This window comes from Xenopus tropicalis, chromosome 3, assembly GCF_000004195.4.
Source record: "Xenopus tropicalis strain Nigerian chromosome 3, UCB_Xtro_10.0, whole genome shotgun sequence".
In the NCBI taxonomy this organism is placed as follows: Eukaryota; Metazoa; Chordata; class Amphibia; order Anura; family Pipidae; genus Xenopus; species Xenopus tropicalis.
The window spans coordinates 131,859,096-131,873,117 of record NC_030679.2 but is presented as its reverse complement, the minus strand read 5'-3'; the positions used below and the strand labels follow the sequence as shown (position 1 = coordinate 131,873,117).

General features: G+C 40.6%; 2 protein-coding genes across 2 annotated transcripts in view; one reads left to right on the top strand and one right to left on the bottom strand.

The window, feature by feature from the left end:
- Nucleotides 1-4,499: 4,499 nt before the first annotated feature.
- On the bottom strand, nt 4,500-10,495 carry tm2d2 (TM2 domain containing 2). The gene is given in 4 exon segments (NM_001011324.2): nt 4,500-6,247; nt 7,729-7,844; nt 7,954-8,041; nt 10,168-10,495. Coding segments are annotated over 4 exon segments (597 nt in total). The 5' UTR covers nt 10,347-10,495; the 3' UTR covers nt 4,500-6,033.
- Nucleotides 10,496-11,022: 527 nt separating this feature from the next.
- adam9 (ADAM metallopeptidase domain 9) overlaps nt 11,023-14,022 on the top strand; it is a 42,347-nt gene continuing 39,347 nt past the window's right edge. The window contains 1 exon segment of the mRNA NM_001246201.1: nt 11,023-11,462. Within this exon segment, the coding sequence (NP_001233130.1) occupies nt 11,390-11,462 (73 nt within the window). The 5' untranslated portion in view covers nt 11,023-11,389.

Here is a 14,022-nt window from a genome sequence, read left to right as displayed (position 1 = left end):
TTATCTACCTGTGTCTCGATTTCAGTCTGCCCAATAGGCTATTTGCTTTAGCAAAGCGCATTCAGAAAAATGAGTGCAAATATCTGATTAGTTACTATGTAGGGAACATTTTTACCTGACTTCCAGATCTCTTATATGTAATACATCTTTCCAATCGGTTTGGACTTGGAATAATACTTTTGGGCAATGTAGGCATTAGGAAAAGGACAAATAATTTGGCCTGGTGAAATGCAATGCAGTTGGTCACAGCTATTACATATTGATTACGAGAGGGTAATATATTCTTATATTGTCTTATTGTATTGCTTGTCTGGAAATAAGGGAGGCCATTTAATAAGTGCACAATCCAAAATGGTGAGACACGTGATTGTCTGCCCTCTCCCCCGCCCCCCTTGTTAGGGAAAGTCTTGTGTTTCCTAGCTGCCCTATGGCGATGCTGCCATCTGCACCTAGTGCCAGGCTGGAAATGGGCACAGAGTACAAGTATGGAACCTGTTATCCAGAATGCTCGGGATCTTTCTGTAATTTGGATCTCCATAACTTAAGTCCTGTTTTGCCACCAATAAGGATTAACTATATCTTAGTTGGGATCAAGTACAAGGTACTGTTTTATTATTACAGAGAAAAGGGAATCATTTAACCATTAAATAAACCCAATAGGGCTGTTCTGCCCCCAATAAGGGGTAATTATATCTTAGTTGGGATCAAGTACAGGTACTGTTTTATTATTACAGAGAAAAGGGAATCATTTAACCATTAAATAAACCCAATAGGGCTGTTCTGACCCCAATAAGGGGTAATTATATCTTAGTTGGGATCAAGTACAGGTACTGTTTTATTATTACAGAGAAAAGGGAATCATTTAACCATTAAATAAACCCAATAGGGCTGTTCTGCCCCCAATAAGGATTAATTATATCTTAGTTGGGATCAAGTACAGGTACTGTTTTATTATTACAGAGAAAAGGGAATCATTTAACCATTAAATAAACCCAATAGGGCTGTTCTGCCCCCAATAAGGGGTAATTATATCTTAGTTGGGATCAAGTACAGGTACTGTTTTATTATTACAGAGAAAAGGGAATCATTTAACCATTAAATAAACCCAATAGGGCTGTTCTGCCCCCAATAAGGATTAATTATATCTTAGTTGGGATCAAGTGCAAGGTACTGTTTTATTATTACAGAGAAAAGGGAATCATTTAACCATTAAATAAACCCAATAGGGCTGTTCTGCCCCCAATAAGGGGTAATTATATCTTAGTTGGGATCAAGTACAAGGTACTGTTTTATTATTACAGAGAAAAGGGAAATCATTTTTAAAAATTTGGAAGTTTCTGGATAACGGGCTTCCGGATAAGGGATCCCATACCTGTACTGCCAAACTCTGGGGGGGGGGGGCACTTTTGCCCCCCCCATTACTGCTCTTCCACTTGTGTGCAGGGTCTCTGTAAATACCCCCTATGTTAACAGTGTCACACTAAAGCAGGGGCCATAGGTGACAAACAGGAGGAAATTAATATTGTACAGGTATGGGATCCCTTATCTGGAAACCCGTTATCCAGAAAGTTCCGATTTACGGAAAGACCCATAGGCTCCATTATATGCAAATAATTCACATTTTTTAAAATGCTTTCCTTTTTCACTGTAAAGCAGTACATGTACTTGATCCCAACTAACATATAATTACCCCTTATTGGGGCAGAACAGCCCTATTGGGTTTATTTAATGGTTAAATGATTCCCTTTTCTCTGTAATAATAAAACAGTGCCTGTACTTTATCCCAACTAAGATATAATTACCCCTTATTGGGGGCAGAACAGTCCTATTGGGTTTATTTAATGGTTAAATGATTCCCTTTTCTCTGTAATAATAAAACAGTGCCTGTACTTTATCCCAACTAAGATATAATTACCCCTTATTGGGGGCAGAACAGCCCTATTGGGTTTATTTCATGGTTAAATGATTCCTTTTCTCTGTAATAATAAAACAGTACCTGTACTTGATCCCAACTAAGATATAATTACCCCTTATATTGGAGCAAAAAACAATCCTATTGGGTTTATTTAATGTTTATATGATTTGTAGTAGAGTTAAGATATGGAGATGCAAATTACGAAAAGGTCCCTTATCCGGAAAACCCCAGGTCCCAAGCACTCTGGATAACAGGTCCCATACCTGTATATTATTATTACACGAGGATGTGCAAGCTGCATCCCTATAGAGCTGGCCAACTGTGCCTTATGCACACTGGAAGGGGGAGGCCAAATTACTTTTACAGAAAGAACAATTGTTTTCTCCACTAAAAGACACATTTTCAGTTAAAAAAAATGAAAATTCAGCTCTTAACGTTAAAGTGTTACCTAAGGCAAGGCGAGTTCTAGCTTGATTTCACATTGATAAAACCCTCTTTACAGACCTAGTACAGTCAGATTAATTCCTTCTGTTTAACTATGCCTTGCACCTTTGTATCTAACAATGTCTCATTGAATTGTGCTTCCTACCTGGGAATATAAATACATATAAACATATAATATGATGATTTTTAAATAAGTAAGATAGGCAGGAGAGATTTGGTATGAGCTGCAGAGCATTATGGGGACAAAGAAGAGAAAACCAAGGCAGACTTGATAGAACTCTTACACAAGCAAGAAAAGGCCTGCAATATGAATATAACGACTCACTGATTCAGCCATTTCTATCCACTAGATGTACAAATGCGGTCTATGAAGCAGTAGTTTTAGGACTTTTGTCTTCTCTCCATACCCAGAGCCTACATCTGTCTTTAACAGGTATATTTATGGCACCAGTGAGTATTTATTAATTGCTTTCCAGGAATGCTGTTACATCTTAAACCGTTGCTTGCTCATTGTTTGCCATGAATTTCACGGCCAGGTGCAAATTTGTGACTTTTTATACATTACTTGCCCTCACATTGCCCACAAGCACTGGCAAACAGAACAGCTATATATCGCCATCTAGCTGTCATAAAGGGTAGTGCTGCTTATATGCTTAGCTCTTTACTACATGTATGGGACCCTGCTTTTCAGAATGCTCGCGACCTGGGGATTTCCAGATAAGGGGTATTTCCATAATTTGTGTTTCCATATCTGTTAAAAAAAAAAAAAATAATAATTTAAACATTAAATAAACCCAATAGGATTGTTTTGTCTGCAATATGGATTAATTATACCTTAGTTGGGATCAAGTACAAGATATTGTTTTATTTTTATAGAGAAAGAGGAAATCATTTTTTAAAATGTAATTATTAAAATATAGGAGATGGCCTTTCTGTAATTCAGCGCTTTCTGGTTAACGGGTTTCCGGATAACGGATCCCATGCATGTACAACAATCAGGTATTTTCTTGGCAAGCTGAGATTCCAGGCACAGAAATTCCGCTGTCTTAATAAATTAATCTTCCAACCTTTTAGATTGCAAGCCCTCAAGAACAGGTCCATATCATCGATACTATGGTGAGATTGAACTATGCCATATATTAATTATGCACAGGGGCCTGTATTATGAAGCAGGACTTCACTATGGCCGACAGTGTAGTGCACTGCTTGTGGCATATTTATCCCATATACATTGCATACAACTAGTCTGCATTCATATTGCTGCTTGCAAGGGCGCAACTATAGGAAAAGCAGACCCTGTGACTGCCTGGGAGTATATGGGGCCCATTAAAATGCAACATGTGTTTTTTTTTTTTTATAGATGTGATTTTGCAAAGGGTTAATGGGCCCTAAAAAGATTTAGCTGTGGGGCCCAGTAACCCCTAGTTAATCAACTGCTGCTTATCCCAGGAGAGCTGCTCAGAGGCAATGCTGCTTATTGTGCGGGGGCTCATGGATTCCCTTGGATCATCCAAAGACTGTGGCATTTGTGCGATGGGAGACGTTTACATGAACCAAAATTTTATTTGTTAAAAAAAAATAAATGAATAAAAATAAGTTTTTACTTTCTCATGTATCTGCTTAACATCCATGTATCGCAATATAATGACATGTTACTAATAAAGTGATTCTTTGTTACAGAAATACTTTGTCTCCTTTTATTAAGGTATTCAGATAGCCAGTTAGGCTTTTATGGCTACAGGGGGTGCAACTTAGCTGCCAGGGGGGTATTATACATAGAATTGAGATACTATAAAGGAATTAAAGCTGGCCATATCCTAGGTATCCCCAATCCGACAGGAAAATCAAAGCTGCCCGATTGGCACTTGGACGATTTTCAGCCAGAAATCCATCAGGGAGGCCTTTCCGGGGTCCCCATACATGGGCAGATAAGCTGCAGAATCGTAAGGGGTAGTTCACCTTTGAATTAACTTTTAGTATTATGCAGACATTGATATTCTAAGACACTTTGCAATTGGTCTTCATTTTTTATTGTTTTACAATTTGTTTAGCATTTTGTTTAGCAGCTCTCCAGTTGGGTATTTCAGCAGCTGTCTGGTTGCCAGGGTCTTATTTACTCTGGCAACCAGCCAGTGGTTTGAATAAGAGACAGAAATAAGAATTGGAGAAGCCCTACATAAAAAAACAATAAAAATAAATAATAATGATAAAATTGTATCTCACAGAGCAGTAGTTTTTGTGACCCACATTTGAAATCTGGTAAGAGGTAGAAAAATAATTAAAAACTACAACAAATAAACAATAAAAACCAATTGCAAAGCGGTTACAAATTGGGTATTTTATAACATACTAGAAGTTAACATCAAGTTGAACAACCCCTTTAAATCTGCCCGTGTATGGCTACCTTAAGGTAGAAAAATATCTTTAATTAGCCAGCCTCCACCTTTGGCCCAATAATTTTCTTGTTTATGTATTTAACGTAGCAGTTAGTTGGGAAGCTCTAGCTGTACTCTAGTGCCAACATCTCTTGTTGTTCTGCCATGCTTGGCTAGGGGGCAGCGCAACCCTCCAATTGTCTGAAGTACAAAAAGAAACCAGGTTTCCCTCTTCAAGAAAGGGTTAATGACTGGGGGTACAACAGTTATTATAATTTCTATGGTCAGATCCTGCTCCTCCTTAAATGAAAATGCACCAGGGGATCCAGCAAGGTATCTTTTGGACAAAATAGTGGTGTTGTGCTCAATATAATAGTACAGGTATTGAATCTGTTATCCAGTATACTCAGGACCTAGGGTTTTCTGGATAGCAGATCTTTACATAATTGGGATCAGCAGACCTCATGTCTGCTTAAAATCATTACAATATTAAATAAAGCCAAATGGAATTATTTTGCCACATATGGATTCATGCAGCTTAGTTAGGATCCAGTACAATCTACTGTTTTATTATTAGAGAGAAAAGGGAATTTTGAAAAATAAGATGAGATTAAAGATAAGCAAATGAAGGAGCACAAAGGGAAGCAAAGCATTCTGGGGCGGGCCCAAGTGCTGTGAATATGCTCTGACAAACTGTCATTTGAAAGTCAAGATTCACTTACCAGCTCCACCTATCAGAATAACCCAAATACATATAGGTATTATAATAGAACAAAAGCACCAGCGTGCCCCTGGCAATAACTAACAACTAACACAGCCGATGTAATGTGTTAATTATAATTTATATGAAATTGCATTCAGTGTACTTATTTACATCATTGTTCATTACACAGGGATCAGTGCAAATCCAGGTACATACTCGGTTTTAATTTCCACACTCTCAGACAAAGGTGTAGAAGGCGCCCCATGGAACAGGCCAGACAGTAGAATCCTCTCCCTATGTACCCACGGGAGTAAAAGTGCTGGGAACAGCACAATGATGGCCTCAGTCGTGGCAGGGATACAGTCTGGGCCCTTGCAGACCATAGGGGCAGTAAATGCAGTCCTCCAGTTGGAACAATTTGAAGGGCAATCAGTTGGATTTTGCATACAAAACTGTGTAAATTAGATTATTTAAAATTCTATATTTGGCATGAATTCCCTGTTGGGGAAGCCCCATGATACACTCTCCTGGTCTTCTTTCTCTCCCATCCCGCAATGCCATTGCACTCCTTCAAAACAGATGATCGTCAGGGGGCATCAGTAGATGGTGCACCAATTGCTGTTGTCACTTGGCATGAGACCCCCGGTAATGAGCAAAATAAGATCCACAAACCACCAGATCCCCAGCCCCCCCAGCGTTAGGAGCTTGCCCACAGCTGTGCCTGTGTGACCCAAACAGAAACGGTCGACTCCGAAGCAGCCGAGGAAGAACGAATACAGGAGGGTGGTGATGAAATAGTGCCCTGTGTATCTGGTGGAACAGAGACAGTAACGCTTGATGGATGCTGCAAATTATCAATAGATACACGTATCTAGAAGCACAGGAATTAGTGCTGCTAAATGCTTATTCCAGTCACTGCCAAAGCAATGAGGGCTAGAGATATATATCAAACAGCAAGCATAACCTCCATTTATAGAGTAGGGAATGTATCAGTAACAGTTACTAGCTTGTAGCAAGCTTACAACCCTGTAAACTCAGCAACTTGTGGCGATTGGCTTTGGAAAAGCTATTAATACATGGATAGGGGACTCGAGATGCACTGAATCCAGGATTCAGTTCGGGATTCAGCCAAGATTAGGCCTTTTTAAAAGGGTTCAGCCAAAGCCATGGTCCTGGCCGCACCAAATCCGAATCCTTAAAGGAGCAGTTCAGGGTAAAAATGAAACTGGGTAAAATAGACAGACTGCGCAAAATGAAACATGTTTTCAATATAGTTAGTTAGGCAAAAATGTAATCTATAAAGGCTGGAGTGAGCAGGTGTCTAATATAATAGCCAGAACACTACTTCCTGCTTTCAGCTCTCTAAGCTGTAAATTAGTCAGTGACTTTAGGGAGGGGGGCACATGGGACATAACTGTTCAATTAGTTTCAATTTGAATCTGACCTCACAAACTAACTGAACAGTTATGCCCCATGTGGCCCCCCTAAAGTCACTGACTAACTAAGAGGTTAGAAAGCTGAAAGCAGGAAGTAGAGTTCTGGCTATTATGTTAGACATCTGCCCATTCCAGCCTTTATAGATTACATTTTTGCCTAACTAACTATATTACAAATTTTTTTTTTTGCAGTCTGTTTTACCCAGTTTAATTTTTACACTCAACTGTTCCTTTAAAATCACGTGACTTTTTCTCACATAAACACGGAAGTTAAAAGTTTTGTTTATTTTTTAACCCTTCCTTTTACTAATTTATATATGAAAATTAGTATTGGGATTTGGTTCTGTATTCGACCAAATCTTTCATGAAGTATTTGGGGTTTGGTCGAATACCAAAATAATGGATTCGGTACATCCCTATCGGGGACTGGGGACCAGCAGAAGGATAGCGAACATAGTAGCAGGTGACTAATGGTACATCTTATAACACAGACTATGGTTCCAACTGGTGGGCTGAATGGTATCACAATGAAAACCACAGTAAAGGGGGGTACAAACAGATATAAGGCATTCTAGGCTCCTTCCCCATCATCACTGCCTGGCCCTACCAGCAAGTTGCTCATTTCTAACCCCACCTGCGTAACTAAAGTGATGTCACCCCTAAAGCAGATCAACCAGGTCAGAGGGAGGAAATTATGTTTTTTAGCTTGGGTAGGCAGGGGGTCAAGAGCCTGCCTTTGAGCCTGATACACATCGACATCTCAGCCTATTTACAAGTATTCCACAGGTTCTCGACCTGCTGCTTATCCTATGTGTTTTTCTCATGTAACCAGTTGAATCATTTATGGCCACTTACTTAATACAGGGTTTGTTCCCTCGCAGAAAAGAACGAGGTCCGTCACATTCTATCCCATCTAAAGCCCGGCACATCACCTGAGTGTGCTCCACATCACCATACGCTTGACCCCCAAACTGCAAATCAAAGGGAAACATAAAAGCTGTGAGAATACAAACAGAAGGCCCTCTCCCACTGGGGGGCAGTCATCATGGAACCTCAGTTAGCAATGTTGTTGCTCATTACCTTTTTACAGCCGTATCTAAGCTCTTGCTGTGCTGTTCCATTACCCATGTGGTCCACTGGATCATCACATTCTACAAACTCTTCTGGCCTAAGAGAAAAACAAAAATGAATGATACTAATTGTGAGGTCTGGAAACTATAGAGGCAAAGTGCAAAAAACGGGTGCAACCCATGAATACAGAGCTGCCTGCATTTGGCAATGCTGTATTCATGAGGGACAGGAAGTAAGAGGCATCTCGGTGTTCCCCTTACCTCCTCCCCCTACCTTACATGCCATTCTTATGTGCACATTAGGGAGCGGTGGTGCTGTGACAGTACCCTGTATTTAATGAGTTCCAAAGGTTTAGACAAGGCCAGTACTTAACAAGGGACATAGGTACAGAGCTGGCCTGGGCCCAGTGATGCTACGTTTCACAACTTGTTACAACTTTTCCTTGTTATCCAGCACAAGGTGCAGACAGACCCTGGGCAGAAGCGTTCTCTTCATAACAGGGACATATTTCCATCGGAGGCAACCGACCGCTGACTGTGCCCCAATTTCTGATTGCAGCAGTGCAGTGTGTAAATGCATTAGTAGTGGGTTTAGCAGCAAGTCTAGCTGGCAGGCGGAGGGAAAAAAAATAATTATATACAGTAATTGAGGGCTTCCCTCCTAGGTATTCAGGTGCCTGTAGTCAAATATATGGATAGCCATGAGCACTAAGGGCATTTTCTTGCACCCCTTAGAACACCTGTACTTGCTCCTGGGGTCTAATTAATATATATATAAAAAATGCTGATGCACACCAGGAAAATGTAATCAAAAAAAGATATTTTATTTAGATCGACCAAAATAAAATAAGTATCTTTTTTTGATTAAATTTTCCTGGTGTGCATCAGCATTTTTTACATATTTACATTGTTTAGATATAACAATATCTAAATATAAATATATATATATATATCTACAGAAGTCCTCACGACAGCACCTCACTCCAAAATGCTATTCGATAGCCGCCCTTGTGCACCGAATATAGAATACAAAATAAAACACAACCAACACCAAGGGTCTTGTAGTTCAAACAATCTCAAGTATATTGCATGTACAACTATATATATATTTATTTATTATAATATACAGCTTGGTCATTACCCTATGGGATCAAACTGTAAATTATATCCTTATAAACTATGCTTCTCTACACCTCTTGTATCGGTTATTGATTGCTTTATATGTTACTCTGTATGTCCAATGTATGAAACCCACTTGTACAGCGCTGCGGGATATGTTGGCGCTTTATAAATAAATGTTAATAATTATAATAATAGTGATGTCATACTTAGAGCTTAGTGATGTCATTCATGTCACATGAATCACTAAAACTTGTATATTATAATAAATAAAGTACCCCCTGTTGTAAAATAAGAGGATAATAGAAGTCAACTCGTTGTTCCTTGACCTTCGGCCTTGTGCTTTAATATAATCATGGAATTCCAAGGTGACTTATAATAATCCCTATATATATATCTATATATATATTACAATAGGGGGTACTTTATTTAATACAAAGGCTAAATATAGGCTGCAGAGTGGGGCCCTGGTTTTACCATTGTACAAATATACCCTCTCTGCAACCTCTACATATTATGGAATCACAATTCCCATATACATATATACATATATATATATATATACATATATATACATATATATACATATATATATATATATATATACATATATATACATATATATACATATACATATATATACATATATATACATATACATATATATACATATATATATATATATATATACATATACATACATATACATATATATATATATACATATACATATACATATATATACATATATATACATATATATACATATACATATATATACATATATATACATATACATATATATACATATATATATATATACATATATATACATATATATATATATACATATATACATATATATACATATATATATATATACATATATATACATATATATATATATATATATACATATATATACATATATATATATATATATATACATATATATACATATATATATATATATATATATATATATCCTGTACTTCCCATAATAACCGGGACACAGCCCACCATCCCCCCGCAGCACGCACAGCCCTGGGACTCCCAAGCTAAGTATGAGTTCCTGGGGTTCCATTTCAGTAGGGGTGTCACTTACAGGTAAGAGCACAATACTAGAGGTCCCAGAGGATCCCTGGGCTCCGGAGCGGCACTAAGGTTGAGGTCCGGGTAGGTTACAGGGCTGGTTTGATTCTGTGAGGATATAAGGGAGAAGGTGAGCAGTAGGCCCTGTCCGCCCAGTAGTAGGTACCCAACCGGCGGAACGGGCCACCGCATCTTCACTAAACTAGCACTGCCTCTGCAGCGGCCCGAAAACCATAGCACGGCTTCTTCCGCCAGTACTCTCGACCAATCACTGGCCAGCGGCGTGATGTCGTAGTCACGCCAAGGCCGCCTTAGAGTAACAAAAATGGCATTTGGGGAATACGTCTTCCTATAGCCAATACGGTTTGGGGATACTGTCACGTGTCATAAACGTCAGCCTGTAGCGCCTTATAGCCAAGGAGTTTTGTTACCATAGCAACTCGTAAGCTTCTCCTGACTAATAGGCTTAGAGGCAATTACACAAATAAATATGGAATCGGGGACGATAATGCAAATAATGTATGTGCTGTTTTCTAAAGGAGGCTGCATTTAAAATACATAAACGTGTAGAAGTATATAGTGGTATTATATAACGTAGTGATAATGAAAATAGTAATACATTAATTTAGCTAAGCTTGTTTGGTCTCGTAGTAGTGTGGTAAAATAATTTTACTGCTGGGATTTCCTGCAGTTGAATAGAATAGCCGGCAGGTGGCGCTGCGGCGTAAAGTCTATAGTTGGTCTAGGCACGCAGCGCGCTTGCGCAGTGAGCATGTTGAGGTCAGCGAGTGATCAGCTGAGCAGAGTGCAGTGTGTAGCTTTCCCAGAGCCCGGGCAGAGGCGGGACCCTGTGATTATCTGGGAGTGGGGACACTGGTGTAGTAGTACATGCCGGGAGGGGGAGGCAGAAGAAGGTGTGATCTAAGGAAAGGAAGTGCCGGGCATGGAATGATCCCAGGGGACGGATAGGAGCCTGGGAGTTATTTCACAGATCGTAACGAGAAGTGTGTGTGTGGGGAGATCCTCTGCCAATAGGGGCACAGAGTGGGGGGCCTGCATGTAGCACAATACAGTCCCGCAAGGGTTCTGTCTTATAAAGGTTTGGCTTGTAGAGTTTAGTTAAAGGGGTTTTGCAGGGACCCCATCTAATTTAGGGTGCTCCTACATAATGATCTAGGGGGGCTGAGAGGCCAGGCTGCTGCTTCATTCACTGGATACATAAGAGGGGACATCCCATGGCTGCTACCTACCCATCTCACCCCTTCTCTATAGGGATCTGCCTGGTAGCCATCTGCACTCTCATCCAGGGTAAGGCTCTTATTCTTCTTTTATTTGCTCTTTTGTTTCTTCTTATATCTGCTCTCATTATGTAGATGCCCAGAAATCCGGGAAATCGCGCCGCCGCGTATGCCATCCCGCCGGCGACTTACATGTTCGCCGGCGGGATGGCGGGTCATGGCAACTCGGGGAGATTAGTCGCCCGCGAACAGGGAGTTTTATCGCGGGCGACTAATCTCCCCCGTGTGCCAGAGCCCTAAAGGCTGTGTTTCTCGTCTGCTGGAATTTAAACATGCCCAATAGATAGTTAATGATAGATAATGATAATAGATAGATAATGGCTAGTTTTCATTTAGATGTCTATCGGTGAGGCAGTCAGAGAGGGCCCATACAAAGGTAGATAAACTGCCAACCTGATCTGAAGGGACCGAATAGGCAGCTTATATCTGCCCATGTATGGCCAGATTAACCCACATACGTTATAAAAGGCACAAAGTTTGCCCAGGAGCAGTAACCCATTGCAACCAATAAGATACATCCATTTAATCAGGTGACCGGTAATTGCTACCTGCTGATTGGTTGCTACAGGTGATAATAAGTGTAGCAAACTTTGCTCCTGATATTACATAACCCCAGGGCCGGATTTCAGTTGGCGGTGCCCCGAGGCCACCCCCGCGAGTGTGCATGCGCAATCGCGCGGCGCCCTCTCCCCCTGAGTGCGCATGCGCATTTAAACTCCCATACGGAGCAGTGGGGAGAGGTCCCGACTGCTCCGTATGGGAGACAAATTTAAAAATTCTGTTGCGGCGGGGCGGCATGCCGCCCCTAAACTTGTGCCGCCCTAGGCCCGGGCCTTTGTGGCCTTTCCACAAATCCGGGCCTGCATAACCCCCTAATAGCGCATAGAGTCCGAGCCACCTGGGCAATGGTTGCCACACCGTGTGGCTGGCTACTATTGGGAGGCACAGGGCTGGGTTACTTATTAGGCAAACCTCTGGGGAGGCATACATTCTGTAGAACTATTTGGGTAAGATTTGGGCTCCTTGCCCATGTGTATGGGCCTGGCACTGAGATAGATAATTACCATTAATATAAACGATAGTGTGTCAGGAGGAGACTGGGACAGCTAAGGAAGGTCTGGCTCTCTCCAGTGGAGCCATGTTGTTGGAGGTCGGCCAGAAGTGTGCTGATACTATTAAATTGCTGCTGTCAGTAAATTAGTAGATGATGAGGTTGAAGAAAGATTCATCAAATTAAGACTTTTACTAGGAAAACTTTAGACAGCTATCATTTCTAGTTGCTTTCTATGGCTTAGGGATGCTTAGCAAATTGCCTACCACTAATTGCAAGTAGACTACCCAGGGCCGTTTAAGGTGCCAGTGGGCCCTGGGCAAAATTTTATTGGTGGTCCCCCACTGCTTCAAGAAGTTTGTAATAGATTAACCCTCAATCATGTGAAGTTCAGTATAGTAAGGCGGGCAGTGAAGAAATGGTCTGTGCTTACTGAAGTAGATATGAACCCAAGTGTGCCACCCTGGACCAACAGCCCTGGGAGCAGTAAAATGTTCAAATGGGGATGCCACAAGAAAAAAGGCAAAGAAATTAAAATAACCATAGTGTAGAGATCTTCCAGTTTATTATTCTAGTTCTGCCAAAGGTTATCTCAGATAAAAGGTGTGCTAGTGGGCCTACTATCCTGGTGGGCCCTGAGCAAATGCCCCTTTTGTCCATTTATTAAAATGGCCCTGAGAGTACCATAAGTTTACTTTAAAAGAAGGTAACATACAGCATATCTCTGTAAAGAGCTTATGTGACCTATTTAACTAGCAGCTGTGCTTAAACAAAACTAAGGGTTAGGTTGGGGATGTTATGTGCTCTCAGCATTAAGGTGGCCATACAAGGGCTGATTTTATTGGTCCTTATTTATTGGTCCGGTATTGGTCCTTTAGATCGATTCGGCAGCTTATCTGCCCGACTTAATGCATGCGACTTAACGCATGCGAAAATTTGTTGATGAATCGGTACTTAATTAGCGTGTCTATTTTAACGCAAAAAAACATGCGTTACGAGTTAACGCACTTTAGTGTATCAACCCCCATGTATCCGTACTGGAGGCAAAACAATTCTATCGGGTTTATTTCATGTTGAAATATTTTCGATCCAAATTACAAATGACATATTATATACAGATAAATACTATTGCCTTTAGTCATTATTTGCTCAACTCTATTTGCCTTGTGGATCTGTGAGTTTAATGAGAACATAAAGATTTATGAAAGAATTCCCCTAAAGGCTTCTGGCACGCAGGCAGATTAGTGGGCGCTGTTTGTATCTGCCTGGAAATAGGTTTCATTGTTTCCTGTAGAGAAAGTAGCCCATTATTCCGGCACAGGAAACAATGACACCTCTATAGCCGGTCACTTACACTCAGTGCTTGTGGGGAGCATGTGTATGCACCCCCGCTGAGGACCTTGATCTAATGAAAGTCCTTGCCATAGAGCTACTGTATGCTTCATATTGTACACAAGCTCTGTGCTGTCCTGGATTATGCCCTTTAGGCTGTACTTGTATTAACCCTATTTACCCCAGC